The following is a 27,137-nucleotide window of genomic DNA, read 5'->3' as shown; positions in this document are numbered from 1 at the left end:
CAAAATGACTGGATGGAGACTTGTCAAGCTCCAAATCAGGTCAAAATGAGCACCATAAATGTGATCCATCAAGGTCATCACAAACCGAACGAGAAGCACTGCGTCACGTCTACGTCAACTCACAGGTATCACATACAAAACACGTCATGTTCAATACAAGACAGCAGCCCAAAACAGTTAATCTAATCACCAAACAGGCAAAAGTTCACTTCAATAATGAAAGTGAAAGTCGTGACATATTTGTCAAGTATTGGAAACCCATACTCGAAATTGGTGCTCTGCATTTAACCCATCCAAGTGCACACACACAGCAGTGAGAAGTGAACACACACCCGGAGCAGTGGGCAGCTATATCCAGCGCCCGGGGAGGAACTGGGGGTTCAGTGCCTTTGCTCAAGGGCACTTCAGCCATGGGTATTGAGGGTGGAAGAGAGCGCTGTTCATTCACTCCCCTCCACCTACAACTCCTGCCAGCACCGAGACTCGAACCTGCGACCTTCTGGTTACAAGTCCAAATCTCTAACCATTAGGCCACAGCTGCCCCAATGTGAACAAAGTTGTGTTGATGAGTTTGAAGTACAGTGTTTGACAAACACTTTAGAAGTACTTTTTTTCCAGTCATATTATAGATTTGAAGTTATTCCACAAAAGCTCTAAAATTGTGCACTCAAACACAGTACCTTAAAGATGTGTTGTGCAAGATTTGATGTCAATGACAACTATCAAATGGCTTTTATTGGGATGTGCATTACTCAGATTTTAGAGCTATGGCAGAGAGGAAGATAACCAAAACTATTGCATGGCTACAGAAGACTTAAAGCACAAATTGTGTTGACAGATTTTATAGTATTTCTTTTATAGTATTTCTTTGTGTTTTTTCATCCTTTACTATCAAATTCCACTGAATTGAAAAGAACAGTATAAACATTCCACTAAATTTCTCCTTTTGACTGAAACAACATGTGGGTGAGTAAACTAACATAATTTAAGCAGAATATTTTTATATAAATATATATAAGAATTGATATTCTAATTATGTCATTCTAAATGGGGGAAGTTGTGGCCTATGGTTAGAGAGTTTGACTCCTAACCCTAAGGTTGTGGGTTCGAGTCGCAGGCTGGCAATACCACGACGGAACCCCCAACTGCTCCCCGGGCGCCGCAGCATAATTGGCTGCCCACTGCTCCGGGTGTGTGTTCATGGTGTGTGTGTGTTCACTGTTGTGTGTGTGGACATTGGATGGTTTAAACGCAGAGCACGAATTCCGAGTATGGGTCACCATACTTGGCTGTATGTCACGTCACTCACTTCACTAAATGTTATAAACCCAACACATTCTCATCACTCTTAAAAATAAAGGTTCTTTATTAGCATCTGTGTAGAAAAGGGTTCTTTAGATTTAGATTAAAATGTTCTTCAAACTAAGAAAAAAATAAATACATTTAAGAACTGTTCACTAAAAGCTGTTCTTCTTTTGCATTTCTGGAAGAATCCCCTTTGCAAAACAAAACAAAACCTTCATGCTTACAGTTTCTAAAAAAAAACCTGTATGTTTCTGTATAAATCACATCATGAATTCATGTATGAAATCAGCGCAAAACTGTTCTGTTTTCTTCTGAGATCAGCTGCATAAACCTCCATTGTAACTGCCACAAACCTTATGAATACTCTACAAGCCTTCAGGCCAACAAACTTTAAATGCTCCAATCTGAGATTTTCTGAGAATCACATTCTGAAAAAGTCTTCTGATAAAGCCGCAGGATGCATCTAAGCTGCTCACTGCCATGCTGTCAGTCAGACGCTTAAGCTCAGAAAAGGGCTCTTAGCACACCTCCCATCACCGTCATCATCATACCGCCGTATTGATCTGAGGCAGAGCTGACACCGTCACAATGCGGCTCTAATCCACTACGATACTGACCGCCCCAGATTACCAGCACCACCTCTTTTCATCACTTCAATTACCTTTGACTTGAGAACAGCTCTCGCTTAATTGATTCAAGAGAGATTGCATGCTTTCTATTAAAAAATCTTAAGCACCCAGGTATCTTGTGGCAGAAACTAATACAAGGCAAATCTCTGATACTGCCGTTTATCTTAGCCGAAATTAAAGCCCCAGAGGTGGCGTGTCTGAAATGTTATCCCGCAGACTGAATCGAGATCAGTTAAGAGGAAATGCGGAGTTAGACACAGGAGTCAGGCTCAATGCTGATGGGGTTAGAGTTTAAGATTTTCTCACTGTCTCTCTGATACAGGGGATGGTTATCAGTGGGTGTGTGTGTGATTGGCAGAGAGGGTGATGAGAGGATGATGATAAACGGGTGTCAGTGTGAAAGAGGCCCGAGGGGTTGACAGCAGGGAGTCAACGGCACAATGCCACAGCAGATAAGAGCACACAGATGAGTCTGTGGCCTCTCAGAACGACTACACAGAGAAAGACAGACAGAGGAAGGAAGAGAAGGGAAAACAGACGGAGAGAGGGGAGGAAGGAACAAAGGTGGAGAAGTGAAGTGTTTATGGAGAAGGGGCCACATCGGCAGACGCCATGACACAATAAGTTGATGAAGTGATGGGAGATGGAAACACAACAGACAGAGGTGCAAAAAGGCCAAATGAGACACATATACAAAGGAAATATAAAACAGACTGAGAAAAACTAAGAGAATGAGGAGGAAAAAAAAAGATAAAGACTGAGAAGATAGGTTCAGACAGACTGAAAATAAAATGGCGAAACGTTTCAGAACACTGGAGCTCGGCAAAATAGTGTAAGGGAAACAGGTCAATTTAGCTCAAAGGGAATCATTTAAGATTTTAAAGGGAATTTGAACAGAATCACTGTTTCACGGCTGATCAATGAAACGGCCAGCGATTCACTGAACGAGCCGTTTAACATCAAATCTGCGCTGGATATTAATATCCAAAGTATAGTGAAAACACTATTAATTAGCACAGTAACAAGATCGGCAGTTTAAGACATTAACTTGTGAGCACAAAACACAAGATACTTCTCTTTTCAATATAAATAAGCCTTTATTAGATAAATCTAAGACATATAAAATAATCTAACACATAAGCACACGCACTCACACATTCACACAAGTTGCAGGAGGATAGAACGTTAGGAAAGAGTGAGTTTAAGAGGATGAAAATGTGAAATCCCAAGTTTATAGCAATACGTGAAATTTGCATAGACATGAACAACCATTTAATCACTTAATTAACCCTCGCACTGAGTTCCTCAATGAGGTTAAAATTATATTAGATAACACCAGTACAGATGTGAGTCTGGAGGTTACTTGCGTTGCCTGTTTAACGGGGTTCCCTTTGTTGTGGCTGAAAAGGGGGTTTCCCGAAGTTGCTGATTGGCTGGAAGTTCAGTAGTCGTTGAAGTGACGTCTTGGGAAGCCCGTGGTTGGGCGTTGGCTGAAGATGCGGAGTTGTGGGCTGGTTGAAGTTTGAACGGGCACTCGAGGTCAGACTCTGAGACACGACGTTACAAAACTTAACTCAGAACAAGAACTCTCAAACGGAAAAGAAAAGAAGTAAAGTTTGACGAGACTAGGTGGTGTTTCTTCTCATCGTGGCTAAGTAGCAGCAGGCGTGCAGGCCGAAGCACGCTGGAACGGCGCTCGAAGAACGCTAGAAGTGATGACAAAGCATGACTAAAAGCTTAAAGCTAAAAGCCGGCATGACTGATAGCAAAAGCTAAACGCAAGCTCAAAGCTAAAAGCATGACTAAAAGCTTAAACTACAAGCAAAGCTAAAAGCCGGCATGACTGATAGCAAAAGCTTGACAAAAGCTAAAAGCTAAAAGCAAAATTTGATGGTGTCCTGATTATTTAAACTGGCCTTTTGGCCACACCTCAAATGTTGTCTTGACCAATTAGATACTGTTTTTTCTCAGGGTGTTGCATTGTCTGTCCCACCCATTCATAAATCATATGTTATCTTATCAAGCTCGTGGTCCGAATTTTCCCGCTCTTGCAGGGTATAATTTGGACATGATTCCTATAACAAGAATATGATACATTTGACAAATAAAACTAATGGTCAGAAACGTTTCAAGCAAGAATATTCGAACACACACATACTAAACATGAATATGATCCCTTAAGCTATTCAAGAGTTATTTAAAAAAAAAACATACACAATAAATGATTAGAAACATTAAAATCAAATGTGGGGGTTACATGTATGATATGGAGTTGAGCAATTGGACTGATATCCATTTAGAAGTCTTTTTTGAGTTCATTTTGGTGCATATATGCATTGGAAGGCATTCTCTGTGCCATTCTGGGGAGTAAGGATATGTCCTGTGGAGACCAGAGGGGTTAACAGGTCTCCCTTAGGAATTTCAGTCTGGTTTTGCTAGGTGGGGGGAAGTCAATCCAACGACTCTTGTTTAATCTCATGGCTTTACATGGGAGGTTTAGACTGTCCATTTCTTCGATTACTTGCCCCAAATTAGACAATCTCTTCTTCGAATTGAAATTGTCAATAATTGTTCCAATGGTGTTAATGTTGAAAGCTGTTCTCTGAAAGAGTTGGTTGGTTATCAGATTGTGGTGCTGGGAGTTGATTTACAACATCCTGCCTTTCTGTGGAATTCGGCTCATGTTTCAACCAGGCTCCCGATCGAATCTTTAATTTGTCTGGTTCACGCTACATACCCCCCTTCGATCGGCGAGGTGTTTAGCTGAAGACATCGTCGATCGCTGGAGAAACAAAGGCAGAAGAAGCAGACAAACACAGCAAACAACAAGACAACACCTCCATGACAGTTACTGTACTGGTGCAGGCATCAGGTTATTTAGGTACACGTGGTTAAGTTCCATTAGTCAATGTAGTTTAGTACATTGAGGATAATTTAGATAATTTTGGAAATCATTGTTTTATTTTGATTCGCCAATCAAATTTGTGGTTAACTTTGTTTGGTTCTTCTAGGTTGTCTTAATTTAAACATTTACCATTAATTTTCTAGTAATATCATTTGCAATGAAATGAGTTGACCTATCGTGCATGGAGCTCTCTGGCTTCCATTCAGTTTAGAGTGGCTGGCGGATATTAGGTGTGGTGAGTCAATCCTAATATCAGACCTTTGACCCTTGCAGGGTGTCTAGGTGTTTTCACCTACTCAGGAAAGAGGGGAAGGAGAAGTATAGGTAAAAGAAGAACAAAACAAAAACAAAACAAAGCTGCTGTGGGTTTTCCTAGCATGGCTTACAACTGCTGTTGAGCTAGGATGTCATGTGCAGCTAGTGTGTCATGTACCTTAACTTAGTGTCAGATGTTATAACCTATAGTGAGGATGGCTGCATGTTTCTTCATGGAGGGTATATGTAACCTTGTTACACTAAAATTTGGACATTCTACCTGTGGGAAGAATATGTTTGTTGAATGTGTTATCAGTAGATGTGGTTACCTCTGGGTGTAGGTAATGTTGTGTGTGTTAAAGGTGTAGTGTATGTGTGGTCAGATCTGTTTCAGTCTGTGTTGTCTCCCCCCTTTGCTTGTATGTCACTGAAGACTGGCTCTCTGCATCCTTGGCTTGGATGAGGGCGTGTCCATGGTCTAATGGGGGTCAGTCCAGCAAGGCAGGAAGTTCTTTAGCAGACAGTCGGAGGTAGTTTGGCAGGGCTGTGTGAAGCTGGGTTGCAAAACTTTGTCTCCTATGTTGCACTCTTCTTGTGGTGCCTTCTGGCTGTGGCAGACTTTCTGACCTTCTGTGCTCTGGTGTTCGCTGTTGCACAGACAGGAATGTGGTTCTTGGAGTTGGAATTCATTTGACAGTTTGTTATTGAGCGTTGGGTGACTGAGGTGATGTTCTTTAGTACCTCAGATCTTTCATCAACGGTTGGCCGTGAAAGACTTGCTCGTTCCGGGTGGTTGTTGAACAGGTGCTTGTCATCTCTGATGTGGTGTACCAGGTGATCACCGGCCTTTCCGTTCTGTCGCTGGTCATAGCAAGCATGACTCAACTTTGTGGTCATAAGTGTGAAACTGGTCTTGAAGGAACTCTTTCAGTTGTCTCATGACTTGTTCCATGTCTTCTGATGGTAAGCTGTCATGTTCTTGTGAATACTCAGCACTGTGCATGTCTGAGTGGTGCTGAGGTGGGTTTCGTTGTCGCTTACCCACATGAGTTGCTCTTGGATGAGTCAGGTGATTACCTTTGGATGTCTGGTTAGGTTTCCAGTTGTTCTTATCCTTTTGGTTTCTTGAGAAGCGTGGCTGGGCCCATGGATTTTTCCAGCGGTTGGGCTGAAAGCGGTTGTGGACATGGGTGTCACGTTCTCTGTGCTCTTGATGGAAGACTCTGGTGTTGTGATGCCACTGGGGTGTCGTCCAGTGCAAGGCTTGAGTCTTTGTTGACAGAGTTCAAGAGTGTGGAGGTTTTGTTACCTTTCTTTGAGGCCATCTTTTGCTTGTTATAGGCCTTCTGTGTTAGGTCACGCAACTGTTGGATGGTCATGGAGCGTGGACAGGCCATGACGCCTAGATGGTGGCTGACTCCAGGGTGCAGATTCTTTAGGAAGAGGCTTTTGAAGTTCACATCCTCTTCAAGGGTCAGGCTTGTTGTGTGCACCAAAGTAGGCTTGTCGGAGTCGGTTGTAGTAAGCTTGTGGAGTCTCTTGTCGACCTTGTTTGGTTTCCAAGGCAGTCAACAGTCCATGTTCAGACTCTGGGTCTGTAAACTCTTTAATCAGGACCTCACGAAGTCGCTGGTAGTTTGACTTTGTTTGACTAGGCTGTCGATCTAGGAAGTTTCGTACCTCGGGACTGGACATGGCTCTAAGGACGTATAACCTGTCTCTGTCAGTCACATGAGGTCTCATTTCCAGATGAAATTCGATATCTTGCAGGTAAGCCTGGATGTCGTGGCCCTCTGTGGAGTTCGGGTTGAATCTGCTGATGTTTTCAGACAGCTTGTTGAGGTCTTTGATGGTCATCCAGTGTGCAGCTCAAAGGTCTTGGACGGGAGGTTTTCTTTCGTTGGCAGGAAAGGGGTTGTGTGGCGAAGGCAGGTGAGGTTTTAGGTTGTGGCCTTTCGCTCCTTTCGTCATATGCCAGTTCTTGGATGTGGGGCTCTGCTCTGCTCAGCAGTGATGAGGCTAAGAGATGTTTCTCTTTCCTTGGCTCTTGTTTTTGCTTGTAAGCATATTGGAGTTCTTTTCTGACAATGTAGAGCTCATCGTTGTTATCGTCTAGTTGTTGGGTCAGATTGTCCATTTCAGTTCTGTACCTTTCAAGGTGGTCTTTCAAAGCACTGATTTCAGAATTCTTGTCTCTGATGTCATTCTTGGCTTTCTCTAGTAGCTGTTCAGCATACTGGAGTCTGTTTTACCAGGTCTCTCTGGGCAGCTGTTGCATGTTGCTGGTCAAGCTGAGCTGCTGCCAGGGCTGCTTGGAGCTTCTTAACTTGTTCCGTTGTTTTCCTGCTCCCTCTCGTTGGGTGCTTTGAGTTGATCTTGAACTTTCACTTCCAGCTTGTCTATGCGACGTTGAGCATGTGTCAGCTCCTCTTGAAGGTGGGTGATGTGCTTGTCGCTCAGTTTCAGCTGGGTTGTGAAGGCATAGCTTAGGGAGCTGGTGATCTTGACTAGCTCCTCGTGGTTGTTGTTCCTGGCTTGAATCTTGTGTCAGGAATCTTCTCAGGATTAGGATTATTATTAAAATTAATAACAGTTCAAATGTCTTGGGGGTGAGGCTGTCGGTCATGCCTCTCAGCCAAGTGTTCACATCTTCCCCATGGGTGATGGGGTCTGCAGTCTGCGGCATGTTGGCACGCTGGGGAGAAGAGAGACTGACACAGATCTGTGTGGAGTAAAAGCCTATGTGTGGTGAGACAACTAAGTGTTGTATCAGTTATTGTGAACCACTAGTGAAGTGTGGTGATGACTGTGTTGGTCTCAGGGTGTCTAAGTAGACTAGAGATGCGAAGACTTTGTCACTCTAATGAGGAAGAGGAAAAGAGAGAAAGAGGTGAAAAACAAATTCAATGACAAGCAACAATTTCTGTTTTTCAAATGAGGAAAATTATTTTTTCCCAATCAAATCTTATCAAAAAGGTAAACAATATTATTAAATCTCTTGTTTTGGACAAAAGAATACAATAATAATGCTGATATCTCTTTTCTTAGTCTGACAGGATTGACACCGTACACCTTACAGTTGGACCGCTCACCAGGGAGGCTGCGAAGGCGACAGTTGTTCAACACGTATCTCTATTAAATTTTGTGTAGGCGTTGGTTGTGATGCTAAAACTTGCGTTTCCAAATGTAGGGAAGTTAGGAAGAACAAAGGAGGGGTTGATTACAATCAAATTCATAAGGGTGATTCGTCTTCTTTGACAAGATTGCATATTTCATTCATTTAGAATTGATTGATGGTTCTTACATGTCCCTACAAATGTTAAAAGTGAAGAGGAAAGGAAAGGAGAGAGGGGACGGAGATGGTAAGTCTCAGTAGAGGTTATCTCAACTACGAGGAGAGCGTTGTTTTAGTTGCTGCACAACTAATCAAACAAAATAAACTTTAAGTGAAAGAGAGTTGTCTTTCTAATTTATTTGAACTTGTAGAGAGGGATAACAATGTCTCCTTTTAGGGCTCAGGTGTGTCGTTCCCAAGCTAGGATACACAGAGGAAAGAAATGGTAAGAAAAGGTCAAATTAAAAAGTAATAAATGGGCAAAATAAGCAAAAATTAAATTAAATAAAGGAGAAAATCAATAAATAAAACAATAGTTGCTAAGTTTATAACCACAATAGAAAGAAAGAGGGGTAAAACGCAATAAAATAAGTACAAGTCTGAATAGAATATATTCAGATGGGTAATAAATAAATTAGGTAGAATAAGTTTAAACTTTGAAAGTTCAAATCTTATTCGTACCTAAAATAATTAGGCCCAAAAGAGAATACTAGAAGTAATGATCATATGAAATGATCTAAGGGGAAAATTTGAATGATTCCAAATAAATTTAATGTTTCAATTAAATTCGGATTTTGACACAATTAATAATTGTGAGTTAGTATTTCCCTTTCCTAGTAAAATGCCAATAAATGGTATCGTGAGAAAAGAGAGAAATAAGAGAGAGAAAGAGACCAACAAGTGTTAGTTGAGATGTCTAAAGGGTTAAATCACTTTAGCGTTGCACAAACAGACACTATTCAACCACTGGATGTTAATGCTAACGGCTAACCTTTGAGGCTAGTGGCTTTAGCATAGACTACAATGTAAATACAACTGTTTCGTTAGCTTAGCAACACCGTGGAGTTTGTTTACATTAGCGTCGATGCGCTGCGCGTGCGCAGTTCAAAGTTGCTCCGGAAGTATGTTAAGACTTCCGTGTCACGGTCGTAACTGTGGCAACCAAAACAAACTCTAGTGGACTAGCACATGAATCATTGCATTGCAAGTACAGTTAAGCATGTTACATGAAATGTCGGCGCATTTCAACACTGTACAAATAACAACACCGCGTTTAGATGGTTTTGCGATGTGGCGCTTAAACTCTCAGTTCGTACAGAGTTAACTTTAACTTAATTCAAATAGCAGCTTCTTGCTGTAGTTAAGGGAAATGTGAGGGCGATCTCGGCGTATCTGATCCGTGCCAGTTTCTCTGGACACAGACACAAACACAACAGGTTTTCTTCGCTGTTGGTACAAACTTAAAATTTACTTGATCAAGCTTTTAAAACACTCCCATCACACTCGGACACACGCGGTGTTAAGCGAGATTGCATTCACTTTGTGAACAGGGAAACATTATTCTCTAATGTTTAACCCAGAGGTCGAATAGCTTTTGAGTTCGGCAGTGGAACACGCACTGGCAATCGAGCTATGAATAACGAGGCTTTGATAAATAGATTGAGGAACACGCTCAACACTATTCTTTATTCACCGATTTATTTCCCTTTGAATTAACGTTACAGCAGTTTTAGCTCCGTTCAGCGAACGGTGACTGAGATTCCCTATAGTATAGCTTTTGAGAGGCACTGGAACACGCAGTGAAATCAATTTAGCTATAAACAAGGCATTACAAAAATGAGGAACACGCTCAATTTCTACCTTATTGCACGATCTCAGACGTTAACTTTAAGTTCACTTACTGCCGTTTGTTAAAAAGGCCCAACAAAGGTTGTACTTCCTTCGCCAGCTGAGGAAGTTTAACCTGCCACAGGAGCTGCTGAAACAGTTCTACTCAGGCCGTCATTGAGTCTGTCCTGTGCACTTCAATAACTGTGTGGTTTGGTTCAGCTACAAAATCAGACATCAGAAGACTACAGAGAACGGTTCGGACTGCTGAAAGGATTATTGGTACTCCCCTGCCCACCCTTCAAGAACTGTATACATCCAGAGTGAGGAAAAAGGGCTCAGAAAATCACTCTGGATCCCTCACACCCAAGTTACCCCATCTTTGAACTCTTGCCATCTGGCCGGCGCTTCAGAGCCGCAAATACCAGGACAGTCAGGGCACAAGAACAGTTTCTTCCCCCAGGCAATCTACCTCATGAACAGTTAAATGTTCCCCACTTATACAATAAAAATGTGCAATAGTCAGCCTTATATTTATTTGTTACCCCTTCATCCTAGTACATCCCTGCATCTTACTCAATCCAATTTCCATTATCATTTATAGCACAATTGTTTATACACTTATTTATCTGCAAAGGGTTTTTATTTTTTTTTTTTTTGACTGTGTGTTGTTGTCTTTTGTGTACTGGAAGCTTATGTCACTAAAACAAATTCCTTGTATGCGCAAGCATACTTGGCAATAAAGCTCTTTCTGTTCTGTTTAACAATGAAGAGGCGGACTTGAGTTACAGCCTCCTATGCGTTCATTCTATTCAAGCGGTCGCGCGCTGCTTACGTCACGGGTCACACACACACACACACACGTCTAGACTCAGAAGCTTCTCATCTTTCATCCGCAGCAACAGAAAAGATTAAATAACTTGGTTTATGCTCACAATTTAGATTAAACTGCCCGCAAAATTCTCCACCATAAATACTGTAAGGGAAACAGGTTAATTTAGCTCAAAGGGAATCATTTAAGATTTTAAAGGGAAGTTGAACAGAATCACTGTTTTCACGGCATTTGATCAATGAAACGGCCAGCGATTCACTGAACGAGCCGTTTAACATCAAATCTGCGCTGGATATTAATATCCAAAGTATAGTGAAAACACTATTAATTAGCACAGTAACAAGATCGGCAGTTTAAGACATTAACTTGTAAGCACAAAACACAAGATAGTTCTCTTTTCAATATGAATAAGGCTTTATTAGATAAATATAAGACATATAAACTAATCTAACACATAAAGAACACGCACTCACACATTCACACAAGTTGCAGGAGGGATAGAACGTTAGGAAAGAGTTAGTTTAAGAGAATGAAAATGGTGAAATCCCAAGTTTACAGCAATACGTGAAATTGCATAGACATGAACAACAACCATTTAATCACTTAATTAACCCTCGCACTGAGTTCCTCAATGAGGTTAAAATTATATTAGATAACACCAGTACAGATGTGAGTCTGGAGGTTACTTGCGTTGCCTGTTTAACGGGGTTCCCTTTGTTGTAGCTGAAAAGGGGGTTTCCCGAAGTTGCTGATTGGCTGGAAGTTCAGTAGTCGTTGAAGTGACGTCTTGGGAAGCCCGTGGTTGGGCGTTGGCTGAAGATGCAGAGTTGTGGGCTGGCTGAAGTTGAACGGGCACTCGAGGTCAGACTCGGAGACACGGCGTTACAAAAACTTAACTCAGAACACGAACTCTCAAACGGAAAAGAAAAGAAGTAAAGTTTGACGAGACTAGGTGGTGTTTCTTCTCATCGTGGCTAAGTAGCAGCAGGCGTGCAGGCCGAAGCACGCTGGAACGGCGCTCGAAGAACGCTAAAAATGATGACAAAGCATGACTAAAAGCTTAAGCTAAAAAGCAAAGGCTAAAAGCAAGCTCAAAGCTAAAAGCATGACTAAAAGCTTAAACTACAAGCAAAGCTAAAAGCCGGCATGACTGATAGAAAAAGCTTGACAAAAGCTAAAAGCTAAAAAGCAAAATTTGATGGTGTCCTGAGTATTTAAACTGGCCTTTTGGCCACACCTCAAATGTTGTCTTGACCAATTAGATACTGTCTTTTCTCAGGGTGTTGCATTGTCTGTCCCACCCATTCATAAATCATATGTTATCTTATCAAGCTCGTGGTCCGAATTTTCCCGCTCTTGCAGGGTATAATTTGGACATGATTCCTATAACAAGAATATGATACATTTGACAAAATACTAATGGTCAGAAACGTTTCAAGCAAGAATATTCGAACACACACATACTAAACATGAATATGATCCCTTAAGCTATTCAAGAGTTATTTAAAAAAAACATACACAATAAATGATTAGAAACATTAAAATCAAATGTGGGGGTTACATGTATGATATGGAGTTGAGCAATGGACTGATATCCATTTAGAAGTCTTTTTTGAGTTCATTTTGGTGCATATATGCATTGGAAGGCATTCTCTGTGCCATTCTGGGGAGTAAGGATATGTCCTGTGGAGACCAGAGGGGTTAACAGGTCTCCTTAGGAATTTCAGTCTGGTTTTGCTAGGTGGGGGGAAGTCAATCCAACGTATCTTGTTTAATCTCATGGCTTTACATGGGAGTGTTTAGACTGTCCATTTCTTCGATTTACTTGCCCCAAATTAGACAATCTCTTCTTCGAATTGAAATTGTCAATAATTGTTCCATGGTGTTAATGTTGAAAGCTGTTTCTCTGAAAGAGTTGGTTGGGTTATCAGATTGTGGTGCTGGGAGTTGATTTACAACATCCTGCCTTTCTGTGGAATTCGGCTCATGTTTCAACCAGGCTCCCGATCGAATCTTTAATTTGTCTGGTTCACGCTACAATAGAAATGAAATTATTCTTGTGTTTCATGAATGAGGAGCAACATGTTTGTCGTTTTGTCACAACAAACAAAACAATGCATCCCTGTAGGAAAAATCCACCCCAGTACCTCAGTAACTTTTTTTTTATTCTGAAAAAAAAAAATAAAATAAAAATTCAATAAGATAAATCTGTTTGGTCATGAATCAAGGAATTTATTACAAAATATATAAAATACTTACAATATATTTGCAAAGATTTAGCAGATGAATGTAAAGCCACTCCCCCAAAAAAAAAACCCCCCCCAAAAAAAAAAGAAAGAAAGAAAGGTAATATTAGTTTTTTTAGTTTGCTTTTGGTTTGTGTTGGTTTATGTTGATCTATTAAACTCTGATTCCATTAATTACTGCCCCCCAAAAAAGTGACAGTAAATACCAAGGGGGGGGGGGGGGGGGTTGTTTTACGTTAGTACTATATTTGAATCATTAAAAAAGTGACAGTAAATACATTTACGTTATTAAAAATATCAAATAAATGCTGTTCTTTTGAAGTTTCTCTTAATCAAAGAATCCTACATGTACTTTATATGTAAGCAAAAGTGTTTTACCATGTATTATTGTACAGATGCATATGAATCAAAATAAATAAACACGTGAAATAACAGTGTGGGAAAGATGTCATTTATAATTTAATGATTTGTTTTACCATTCTAGCACCTTCAAATAACATCTGAATCTACTTGAATGACAGCTGATCTAATCGAAAAGAAAAACAGAAGAAAAAAAAGCAAATCTATTTTTCTATTTGTGTGTATTTTCAAGATAAACCTTAAATTCAACAATTCATTCATAATCTTAAATGTAAGAAATACAACAGTAAAAATCTAGTGACATTGTTGAATGTCATAAAAAGGTTGAAAATAGTTTTTTAGCTTTAGTGTTGGGCCCCGCAGAACACACGTGAGTCTATACCTAGCTTACACACAGCTAATAATACACAAAGTATAACTTAACTTTATTGGCCTTATTTCTATCTGTAGTCCAACTGTATTAAAGCACATGATTCATTTTTTTTTAATCTCGTCCTGTTTTCCAGTTGACAATACAAGCCTATTCACACTATTCACACATCATCAATCATGACACACAAGCAGTACATTTTATGGTAAATCATTCACAAAACAATTCTCACATAAACTGTCACATTGAATTCAAAGCAACAATTTATGTGAGTTTTACAAACGATTTACATAGAAATTCTTTATTCTTGAGTTTCATGAATGAGGAGTAACATGTTTGTCGTTTTGTCACAACAAACAAAACAATGCATCCCTGTAGGAAAAATCACCCAGTAACTTTTTATTCTGTGAAAAAAATAAAAAAAAAAAAAAAGATAAATAAGATAAATCTGTTTGCTCATGAATCAAGGAATTTATTACATTATTACATTATGTTTATTTACTATCATTAAAAACTATTATTTATTTAGTTATTTATTTTGTATATACAATATTTTTGCACTATTTTTATGGTACGTACTTTTTTTTTTTTTTTTTTTTTTTTTCTTTTTTTTTTCTTGATCATGACAGGCATGGTCACTTCAAACTCTTTTACACATTCTGATTTTTCCAAAATTTGCATTTTGTGTTTTCACAGGAAGAAAGAAACTCATACGGGTCTGAAACAACATTGAGGGGTGAGTGAACTATTTCTTTAAGGTGATCAAAACCATAAAGCCACTGAACACTTTCTTGGAATTACACATTCCTACAACCTATAAATGTTATTAGCAAAGTGCTGTCCATACTAATGGCTTTCAAATTTCTATATTCAAAGTGCAATGATAGAATTCATTTTTTTCCCCCCTCTCAATTTCAAGGATCATTTGCCGAGAGCAGAGAGCATACAGCACTCCTCACAGTGATGGCACAGCCGGTTGCTATGGTGAGAGGCTGGTAGAGGAGTCATGCTGTGAGGATGTGACCCTATCAACCCTTCTTACTGTCCGTCTGTGCTCTGAATGTGTTTAGGGCAATATTTGACTCCCTCACAATATCCATTCTGTGCAAACAGGAGATTGTGAACAAGGATAAAACCCTAAAGAGCTACAAATATGTGTCTATTCAAGATGTAGATGAAATTTGTTAGAGAAATTTAGCATTGCATTACTTGTTCATCAACGGTGAATGGGTGCCACCAGAATGAGAGTTCAAACACAGCTGATAAAAAACAACACAATAGCTATGTTTCCATTTAACGTTGTGAATGTAACTTAAGTGCAAATTTGGAATATATTGCATAAAATATTTGCTAATAAAGCACCGTTTCTATCCAATGTCACTTCCTGATAAACTGGTACTAACTGGTCACGGCAGAAAAGCCATTGGTGAGCAACTGACATAATATTAAATTTCTCCAAATCTGTTCCAATGAAGAAACAAACTTATCTACATCTTGGATGGCCTGAGGGTGGGCAATTTTTTAACAAATTTTAATTTATGGGTGAACTATTCCTTTGATAATCTAAACAAATCAAATTCAAACACATCAAATATGTTTAGAACATATTATAAAAAAAGAATGTAGGATTTCCAAAATCTCCAGAAGGTATAAATTAACATATAACATCCAACAGAATGAAAGCACAGAAGAGATAATAATAATTAAAAAAAATGAAATCAATTTAGTTAAAACCTACCAGCAGTGATGATTTTTATAATGTTGCAAAGCATTAAACTAAAGCCTGGACAATATGGCCACTAAGGGGACAAAAGTCAAATAAAAATAGAAGGATAATAAAATTGCTTTGTAAACTGATAGATCACCTTAAAGAAAGCATGATTCAATGCCATCCACACCACTGTGGTCTTATCTGATGCATGTGTGTGTTTGAGAGGTGTGTTGCTGGTAATGGAAAACAGAGAGTGCATCAGAAGTGTCAATCAGAGATACTGAAGGCCGAGCGTGAGCTCAGACTCTACTGTTCAGATGCGCTCTGGGATTCAGAGGAGGTTGGTGAGAGAGTCTCCTAATCCCAGACTGGCTCATTAGTCATCTCTCTCCTTGATTAATGCACGTGTTTTGTTTGTGTTTGTGTGAGCCCTTCCCCTCTGCTTTCTGAAGCCTCTTAATGAATAATCATTTTATATGCAAGTGCCATAAAGCCTTGATCTTCTCAATGAGGAGCAGGAAAATTTGGGATGTTAGCTAATGATATGATATGAGAAGAAGAGGAAAGGGAGAGAGAAAAAAATAGCACAGATTAAACAACAAAAACAAACAACATATACAGTACAGCCAGGTCTAAAAGTGTAAGACCTCATTGAAAATTCTGCATTCTTGAAACCAAAGAATACTATTACGTAAAATGAAGGAGGGATATTATAGATTCTGAACTACTTCTAGAACAATAGTGAAATACGCACAGGCGGTCAGATATTCTTGTTTGCACTTTGGATTATTTTTCAATCTGAAGAACATGATCATAAGGTGTTACATAAATTTATAAAAAAAAAAAAAAAAAAAAAAAACTTTACGCTACTTTTTCAATTCGACTTTCAACTTAAAGGTGTTATACTGATTTGTTAAAATGAAAATGATATTATTAAACTACAAAACAATGTAAAAATAGAGCAATTTTGACTAGAGGTTTCAGACTTTTGGATCCGACTGTACACATAATCTGCTTTTGGTAAAAAAGTTGGGTGTCTATAAGATTTTTTTAAATGATTCTATTATGAACACAAAGGCTGCATTAATTTATAACCAGTAAAATAAAAACAGTAATTTTGTGAAATATTACCATTTAAAAATTTACTGTAGTTTTGTGTGTCACAGTGTTTTTGAGATATATATCATGAAGAATCGTCTTATTATCAATGTTGAAAACTGCTGTGCTGTTTAATATTTTTGTGGAAACCATGTTACTGGTCATCTAAAAATCTATTTTTAGACATGATAGAAGTCTTTATTGTCACTTTTAATCAATTTAAAACAACCTTGCTGAAAAAAAAATATATATTTTGAAAAAAAAAAAAAAAAAAAAAAAAAAAAAACTTACTATAAACAAAAAATTTTTGCTTGTTGTGTAAATGTGACACACACACACAAACACACACACAGACAGAATCTTCTTACTTGACACTGAAAGGGCCAGATTTGTTGTTGCAGGGTGACCTCAGCTTGTAAAGTCCATGGTCAGTCTGTACGTGGATTTTCCCCCTACAAAAACAAGACAAAATGACAGAAACCTTTGTGAAACTGCAAGAAAATGGGGGGAAAAAATAAACATATTAGCCGAAAAAAATTGTGCAAAATCGGGTTAAAAAAAAACATTTAAATATGACATATGGGGTACAAGAATGTATAATTTCTGTACATGCCTAAAAACACTTAAAAGAAAGAAAATACATTGAATGGTAAAATATACAGGGCAATAATTGCAAATCCACCAGCTAATTACGAGTAAAACGATTCTCCCTACTTATAAAAAAGCCACATAATAGGACGATATTTTACTTGCCAACCAGTTGCAAAGGCTCAAGGGAGGAATTTCCTCTGACAGAATGGCTGCTGATTTGAGCATTAAAAGACCATTACAGCGGATGTGCCAGAACTGATGAATTTCTCTCAAGAAAAACACAAAATTTATCTCATGCCAGGATTTGGGAATGATCATTAGTCATGTAGCTGCTTTTCCTAGCATACGTACGTGTGTGTGTGTGTGTGTGTGTGTTGTGTGTGTGTGTGGTGTTGTGTCACATTTTATGCTTGACAGTAATTACAACATATGTACCCGTATGTGTGTAAATGTGTGTTTGTAAAACAGGATAATGATTGCACAAGGCATATCAACGTGGTGTGTGTGTGTCCAATGAAATGCAATAATTAATTGTGTGTGGCATGTCATGCTTCACTTGGATGGCAATGTTTGTACCGAAGACATCATTTAGCGGTTGTTGTGCCAAGCTTAGCTGATTTTTGTGCACACCAACATGGTCATTAATGAGAACAACGGTAACAAACTGTGAAAATGCTGCTTTAATCAACCGAAGGGTGACTAGTGACCACAGTAGTTATATGTAGTATGTTGTTTTGGGCTGGGGAGCTGGGGGTGACGTCCGTGGAGAGGGCCGGTCACTCAAACTGAGCAGCAGAAATGCATCATGCTCCCCTTCAGCTCTGACAGAAAGTGTGTAGTGTGGCAGGGGTCAGCATGAGCAGAAAGCCCTAATGTATGTTTGCTTTTTACCTATTTGCACCTCTCATTCCAATCCCTGGCTTTAAAAGCGGTCCTTTAGAAAGCCAAAAGTGTGATTTAAAGGAATGAGGTCAGGAGCTTTTGAGAAGAAAGGACCAGGATGTTTAATATACCACCATGGGCTGGCCAAATAAATGCTAAAATTTTCTTGCACATAGGTCAGTGAATCTCAATTTCTAGGTATTAAGTATCCTAACCTAAAAGAGTATTTTGTTTTCCATTTTTTTAAATAAAAAGTGTTTCGTCAGTACTTCACTATCGCTATTTTTTTATGTTGCATTTCATATAACATAATATACTTTTCGAAGATAAATAAATTTCCAAATGAAGAAAGCTGCTTTTTTAAAAATGATGATAAATGGCATGTTTCAAAATGGCATGTCAGCTTTGAAAAAACAGAGGTTAAGGCACTAAATAAAAAATTGCATGGTAAAAGCATCTTTCCAAAGTGTCTACCCAGAAAGACTACAAAAAGCGTTAACTCTTCATCCTATCATCCTCCTGAAAGCTGACATTACCAGCATGTTGGCAGTTATTCCAGAACGCCTTCCTTCATAGATGAGGCACCGGGGGCAAACAATTAACCGAACAGTGACCAACTGATGGGCTTGTTTCCCTTGTTAATACACACACAGAACATCTTTTTAATGGGCAACGCACAAGCTACATAAACACCCACCCAAAAAAAAAAAAAAACCTTTAAAACAAGTGCTGGGTGCCTGTGATTCATTCTCTTCTCAATTTTTTAATGTATTAGTTTGTGCCGTTTGAGTCATGGTTTTGATGCTTTTGCTAATTAATTAAGAACCAAAGCATTAATCTAGCGGCTGACTGATGATCTGATGAGCATATCACTGATTTTATTTGGCTCATATGTGCCTGATCTCCTCGCGCTGACCCTCATCTAATTGAATGACACGAATGGAGCTGGCAGTAATGGAACAGGGGCTGAAACAAAGACGAAAGGCGACAGCCTTGACCGAGCCCAGGGGGAAGCAAACATACTGGAGGTATGATGGGATACGCACCACATGCTGAGAGCGGTTCGAGAGTTGGTTCCAGCGGTTTAAACAAGGCAAACATCACATACACCTGTTTTTCAAAAAGAAGTAATCTGCTCCCATTACTCATTCAAGCTGATGATGGTTATCAGACTATGAGCAGCATCGTTTCAAATGTACACTTTTACATTATTACATTCAGTGCAGCTCTGCCGGACAAAACATTAAACGACATTTTCCAATGGGATTGGGAAAAATCAATGCAGATGTGCAGAAAACCAAACCAAACATACTGTACACATAAGCAAAAATTTGGCCCACCAAGCAATTTGAAATAAACAGACAAATAATTGTGTTACCATGTTTTTGGACATTTTTGACCTGGTATTTTTAAAACTCCATCCAAATATCACAGTATATGAATATGGTAAAAACATACAACACGGTATAATTTACCCCAAAATATTTAATTCTGTCATCAATTTGCTCACCCTCACCGTCATTTCAAACCTATAAGACTTTGTTCATCTTCAAAACTCAATGAAGATGTTTTTTAATGATGAAACCTGAGAGATTTATTTACGGCTTCTAATGTATAGAGCACTGATCAACACATGCACGAAGCACATCATAAAATGGTAAACGGGAAGCTCCAAACAGTGTGCTTGTGCTTGAACTAGCTTATATTCATTTGGATTATTTTTAACAAACTTTTTAAAAAGCGTACATAGTATTGGTGCGAATGGAATTAAAATGTATGAGAAGAAATCTTTCAGGCTCCCATTAAAAAATATTCTTCATTTATGTTTCAAAAATACCAAAATTGGCATGGGATTTGAACAACATGAGGCTGAGTTACTGACAAGATACTTCTCATTTTTTGGTAACCTTTTTTTTTTTTTTTTTAACCTTTTTCTACTAACCTTTTAAGTTCCGTCGAAGTACTGTGGTATTTGACACTCGTACTGCCACTTTACTGACGCATAACAATTTTGGTCTATTCCTCAAATAAGCTATTTTTTTTATTATTTTAACAATAATTGTGGAATGTAGTGCATACGTTGCAAGGACAACTTTTTCATTGTATGTGCCCTCTAAGTTTCACAGAAGAAAACAAATACGGGGGAATCAATGCAACAATGGCAAAAATGATTAAGGGCGTAATGTTTGAGCAAACAATGACAACAAATCCCTTTAAAGAGCACAGAGAATTTAAAACCTATTCAGTTTGAACAAAGAAGAGTCAAGATTAAAATTTACAAGATTTGTCTGGTTATTTTATCTATTTCCCCAGCAACCCACAGCAGGTGCCCCAACGAGGCAAAGACGGTAAGAAACCTCTTTCAAACATATATAACCAATTCCTCACAGGAAGCATGGTGTAATTTACCATCAAACACACACAAACTTCACACACCTCCCACAGGAAGAGAGGCATCACAGCTCCAACAAGTGATACATAAAAGATAATGAATACGAGTATGAAGAATATGAGTCGCTGTGATTGTACATATCTCTTAATTATTTTACTTTCAAGTCTTTTATTTAACAAAGCAACAGTGTGTAGATATATAATATCAGATGCCATTGTATCAAGTATATGACAATAATATGATTCATTAGTATCAGCCCCCAAAATTGATGCATTGAAAAAAAAGAAATAAAATAAAAAAAAAAATTGCTTACAGTATTAGTTGTAAGGTGCTTTAGCCCTCTATCCGATCGTTTATTTTTAAGATACTTGCTAGTTTGAATGAAAAAAAAAAAAAACTGGGGGATCTCAGGGCTTGGGGTAATGTACTGGATATTTAGTGGTAATTGACAAACTTCCATTAGTTAAAGGATGACCACCTAAATGCGGGAATAAAATGGCAATCAATATCCAAAAGAATGGGTGCGTCCAAACTAATTACATCTCAAAATCACTTAAAATAATGGCTTTTGAAAGCTCAAATTAGAGTCTGCGGGAAATTCTGGATCAACTGACACCCACCAATTTGGCTTTTAAAATCCTTTCAAATGGGTTAGTTCAGCACTTCTTTTGTCGTTTGGAGAGGGGAGTGTATTTTTCTATAAAAAGTTTGAAAAAATATCTGCCAGTGCTCCTCAGTGGACGGTGAGGACAAACCCCAAGGGCCTGTTTCTCTCCCTTTTCCCAACCACTTACTTCTGCCGAAAGGGCAAGTGACAATATGAAACATTACAAAGGCCTATTACCTCAACCAGTTATAGAGTAGTGAGGGGACCCTCTCTTTCTCTGTCCCGCATCCCTCCCTCCCCTGGTGGTTTTCAGTGTGAAGGTGTGCAACTCTGAATGAATTAGTGAAGATCTAACCCTGTCAGTTTCAAGCACCACCACTTATTACAGACCACGCCGCATGTTCCTGCAGCCAGGTGGAGGAACACGCAGAGCAGACAGGTTCAGTAGCGAAGAAGAAAGAGAGAGGTGGAGATGAGTGAAAGACCATGAAGAAGAGTGATAGGTTAAAGAGAAAGAAAGGGCTGTTCTAAAACCTAGTCAACTTTAGGCCATTCAGAAAATAATTGAAAAAAAAAAAGACTTGAAATGCAATATGCATACTGTATGTAGTTAAAATAGCAAGTAAACAGAAATAAATATAAATATAATATATACCACTGTTATTGTTTCTAAGGGCAACAGAGGATGTCTATCAGAAGGGGAAACAGAAGTAAACACATAACTGCTGTGTACGTGTAGCTTTTATAATATTTCATTTTTCATTCTTATGAATCATTAAATGATTTCTTCTTCTCTAACTTTTATTAACATAGCAATGCATTGGCCGAATACAAAAGCTTATACAATACAGGTTTCATTTAGTTTTTCTGCTACTGAGAGATCTGTGAAATGAATACCTCACACAAGCTTTATTGCTGAATTAATTAATGCAAATCCCTATCAAGCGAATAGGAAAATGAACCTAACATTGACAATACCCATGATAAACGCTTCTTATTGAGATTATGACGATTAGGATGGACAATAGCTTGATTTTACAAACGCCATACATTATAGTCGTCCAAATGAGTCATATACTATACTACAGGAACAGCTGCTTGTTAGTCCAACAGACAGAAGAGTGGAGTTCGTAAAAGCTCTTCTAGTTTAATAATTAGGCCCTTAATATTGTACATTAATTGCAGCAAAGCTCAGTGCTATTATGCCAGGTAAAAATGAACGATAAAAAATACTGCAACAATTAGGGTATGTGAACATTCAGCTAGGTAAAATATTGAGCTGCTATGATTTCTAACAAGACAATATATTATTAATGTCTCCTGCAAAACTCACAGGAAGGGGTGGAGATTATGGTACTTCTTTCGGTCGCTAAGTACTGCATGATTTAACACGTGGGCATAGTTAGTGTCACTTGGGAGTGTGCAAAAAAACAGGGAGTGAAAAACAACCCAGTAATGGTTCTCCTGCCACATTTCTTAGGTTTCAGTTTGCCTGGCTTTGTTCTTTGTTCAGGTTCTCTCTCTTTCTGTCACAGCCACCAAACACATATGTTTCCTCCAGCTGTACATAAGCCTTCAGCACGGAAAGTGCCAGTTTGAATTACACCCAATGGGCTGAAAGAAGAGAGGGAAGGGAGAGGGAGAGAGGGAGGAAAGCGATAACAGAGAAATGATGTTACTTGGGGGTTTGTTGAAATGAGAGGCTGTTGCGATTAAAAAGCAGAGCGTTTTAATTTGAGATCATGTATCCCCCCTTTTGAGTGTTCATTTTTAAAGAAGCGTGCGACGAGCGCAGAGAGTGTATGAGACTGCACACTACAGGACAGGAGTCTCAAGAACAGTGTGGTCTGCGCTAATCAGGCCATAAGTCAGGATTGTGTCGTAACAAGGATGTCTCACAAACAAATAAAACCACCCTCATCTCTATCATGCAGCGTGGATGCTAGTGATTGGAAAAACACACACTCAAGTACAAAACCACTGATGTAAAAAGTTAGTCACTATGACGGGTTTATATTCATCAAGCTCTGTGGTAAAAAGGGAAAATAGTATTTAAAATATGCAATACTGCAAAAAAATGTTCTAATACATAAAACAGTTTCAGTGACCCACTCAGCAAAAAATCACTACAGGGTATATGATATTTACTGTAAATGTTAGATTATTCATAACACAAATCTAAGCCCCTTTTTTTTTTTTTAGTCATACATTCTACCCCGTACACTGTTTACGTAATGTGTCTTTTTATTGCACAACAATATGCATTACACATTCTGTCTTTCTGTGTGAGCTGAGGTCAGAATGTCACCTGTGGTCTTTAACTACATTGCCGTGACATCACACATTCAATTTCATGGCTGAGATTAATGTGAAACTAATACTGCCGATATTTCTTTCATTTAAGTTTAACACGGTGAAAACACAGAGCTCAAGATGTGATGGGTTTTCTGAGTGTGCCGGTCATTCAGCATTACTTATATTCTAGAGCATGCTGTAAGAGCTGAACCTGCGCTACAAATTCCTGCTGGATAAGGAGTTGAGGAATGGCCCTTATCTGGTTTAAAATGAGATTGCTAGGGCATTTTGCAATTAAAAAGTGTTTGTGAATTTTGAGCTAGTGAGGTATTTTTTAAGGAGTAGTCTTTCTGAGCTACAGTATACTTCTTCCCACTGCCAGTGTTAAAAAAAAAAAAATACACTAAAAAAAAACAACAACATACACTAGGGTGAAACCCAGATATAGTCCGAAGATTCGATGATTCGATAGGAGGAGCCTGATTCGACTACCAAACTAACAGTCGAATATTCACAGGGTGTAATGATCGTGCCATTTTGGCTTTATGGGGGAGCTCAAATGTCTGATTTCACATAGAACTACTGGTTTTCTCCCACTAAGTTAATATACAGCCTATTAAAATAATGCTGCAAATAAGAATCTTAAAAGATAGAAGCTTCAAATAAATATTTTAATGTGCTGTGAATAAATCCAACCACCCTTATAGAGTATAAGTTTCACTTGCCCATAATCAGAGGGCCCCCAAACTCTTGGCGGAAGAGATTTAAAAGGACTAAAATTGACACGGGTAGAGTGAGAGACTGAATTTTTTCGATCAGGTAGGGTATGTGATTTCAAAACATTTCAGCCGGTTTATATATATCGTGTATATATTATTTAACTAGTATAAGATGCATTCTGTTGAGTTGCGCTGCAGAAAAGTGCTTCATTGTAGTACTACGGTTATTATCTCTTCAGCATGCTGTGCGAGCAGGACTAACAATGCATTTTGTGCAGAAAGCCTATATGTTATAATATTAACGTTATGTTGTACATATAACGAAGTGTATTCTATACGAGATAAATGATGAGTTAAATACCATTAATTAAAAACCTGCTGTTTCATTCTTTTGGTCATCTTCAGCGTGCACAGCTCAAAACAGAAATGCAAAACATTAATAACTACTGTCATATACATAACGTTATAATGAGAGCACTATTGTAAAAAATTTTGTGAATTCTTAGGGTTTCGCTGACATTTAATATTAACTATCTTTTAATCAAAACACAAAACATTATTTACCCAGTTTGTATCTGCGAGGCGTCCGTTACACATTTTCCCTGTGTGTTAACGCAATTATGACTGTCGAATGTCTGAATTGACTCTTGGTAATGTATTTTACCCTGCCCCCAAAACATATGATTTGACTTTTGCATGAACAACTGCCATATATGTATATATGTATGTATATATGTGTATATATGTATGTATGTATATATGTGTATTATATATATGATATATATATATATATATACTATATATATATATATATACACACACATACATATATATCCATACATACATATAACACATATATACATACATATATACACATATATACAATACATATTATACACATATTAACATACATACACCGTATATACATACATACATACTACATAGATATACATATACTGTATCAATAAATATAATATATATACTACCACCATATTACATATACACACAACAACACGTATATGTATTTTATATATATATATATACATATATATACATATCTACACTGAATTCCCTAGTCTATTATATACTATTAGATATATTACACATTAATATAGATACATATACCTCATACACACACACACACGTATATGTGTGTGTGTGTGTGTGTGTGTGTGTGTGTGTGTGTGTGTGTGTGTGTGTGTGTGTGTATATCAAGTTCTTTAAGCTTTACTTTCTCCTCCCTTTGTACAAAATAAATGATTAAATTAAATATAACAAAAACAAAAAACAAACAAATGTTGGAGTAGTCCTCTGAGCTTTTTTCTTCTCATTTGAAAATAACAAAACAAAAAACAACAACCAAAAAACAACACACTTTGAGTAGTCTGAGCTTTACATTTCCCCCCCCCAAAAAAAGCACAAAGCACGAAACCAAACTACAAACTTTTTTTGAAGTAGTCTTCAGAGCTCCCACAAAAACAAACAAAACAAAACACACAACAAAACAAAACAAAACGAAAACACCAGACCAAAACAAAACAAAAAAGGTTACAAATGTTTATTTTACTTAAAAAAAAAAAGGTGTGGTCTTTGCCACTGGACACTGAATTTCTGTATGAACACCAACAAGTGAACACTCTGATCTCAAATGAGAGGGGTGTGCTACTGGCTGACCTTGTTGAAAATGATGTAGCCGGTGGGACTGCAGGGTAAGTTCCCTGGGTTCACACTCAGACCACCAACATAACAACCAGCAAAGAATTAAAAAAAATCCACATAACTAATTGTGATTGTTATGGACGTTCAGAGGCATATAAAATAGACTAGAACACACAATATATCCCTGAGGAGTCTCTGTCTCTCATGACTAATACCTGTAGAAATGTATCCATAAGTGACCGTTTCCAAGGTTACAAACCTCTTATCTGCCGTCTCCATCCTCTGGAGTTCTGATTTCAAATTTAAATTATGATTATTAAAATGAATTTAGATAATAATGTGCGAAATGGTTTGTGTTCCACATGCTACAAGTGGCAGGAAGGAGCACAGCAATATTATGGAATGAATAGTACCTCTTCAATATATCCTCAGATGACACGATCTCGCTGCACACAAAAACAGTAAGTGCAGACTGAAACTGCCAGTTCCAAAATGACTGATTGTTTGTTTGACTTATTTGCCAAAGTATGTGAACAGTATCATATATTTTTTAAAGATATTCTGCATTTTGTCTGAAATGCCTTAAAAGCAAGTAAACATGGCTAGACTTTCTCTATGTTGAACTAAAGTGGCTTTTTCTTGCAGATCGTACCTTTCAAGTTATTAAACTGGCCGAAAAGTGCCACTGGGACCAAAACCACAGTTGGAAACAACATGAGACATGAGCTCTCTGAAATGCAGAGCATTTGCTAAGCAAGTTCTCCCAAACAATTTACATAAGAATGCATTTATGAACAACCTACACAAACATTTGTGTTCGTTTGTGTTTCATGGAATAACAGACACCCAATATACACATTATACAGTGCTGAAGAAACAACTAATCACTTTTGGCAGGTTATTGGCGTCTGTGAAGTAATCAGAACTTATTACTTTTGCATGGACAGAAAACAAAGTTTACAAAGTCTATACACTTTTTTTCTTTTCTTTTTTTTTCCCATTCAACTACTATATGCATATGGCACACTATTATTCAAAAGTTTGGGGTTGGTAAGATTTTGTTAAAAAAAAAAAAAAAAAAAAAAATTATAATATATATATATATATATATATATATATATATATATATAATCTTTTGCCCACCGAGGCAGTATTTATTTGATCAAAAATACAGTAATATTGTCAAATATTACTACAACTTAATAAACCATTTTCTTATATATCGTTTTTAACGTAATTTATTCCTGTCATGGCAAAGCTGAATTATTAGTAGCCATTCTGTGTCACATGATTGTCCAGGAATCATTTTTTTCTTGATTCTTTGTAATATTTTATTTAT

The 27,137-nt window shown here is 37.9% G+C and overlaps 1 protein-coding gene across 1 annotated transcript in view; it reads right to left on the bottom strand.

The window, feature by feature from the left end:
- Positions 1–27,137, bottom strand: part of LOC109090008 (partitioning defective 3 homolog B-like) — a 141,711-nt gene that overhangs the window by 93,875 nt on the left and 20,699 nt on the right. Inside the window, exons 4-5 of the mRNA XM_042763083.1 lie at positions 17,411–17,510; positions 17,022–17,105 (exon numbers count right to left, since the gene is read on the bottom strand). Of these exons, the coding sequence (XP_042619017.1) occupies positions 17,022–17,105; positions 17,411–17,510 (184 nt within the window). The remainder of the gene's footprint in view (positions 1–17,021; positions 17,106–17,410; positions 17,511–27,137) is intronic.

This window comes from Cyprinus carpio, chromosome A9 (assembly GCF_018340385.1).
Source record: "Cyprinus carpio isolate SPL01 chromosome A9, ASM1834038v1, whole genome shotgun sequence".
In the NCBI taxonomy this organism is placed as follows: Eukaryota; Metazoa; Chordata; class Actinopteri; order Cypriniformes; family Cyprinidae; genus Cyprinus; species Cyprinus carpio.
The sequence above is the reverse complement of the archived record's forward strand: the minus strand, read 5'-3'. Positions and strand labels throughout refer to the sequence as shown.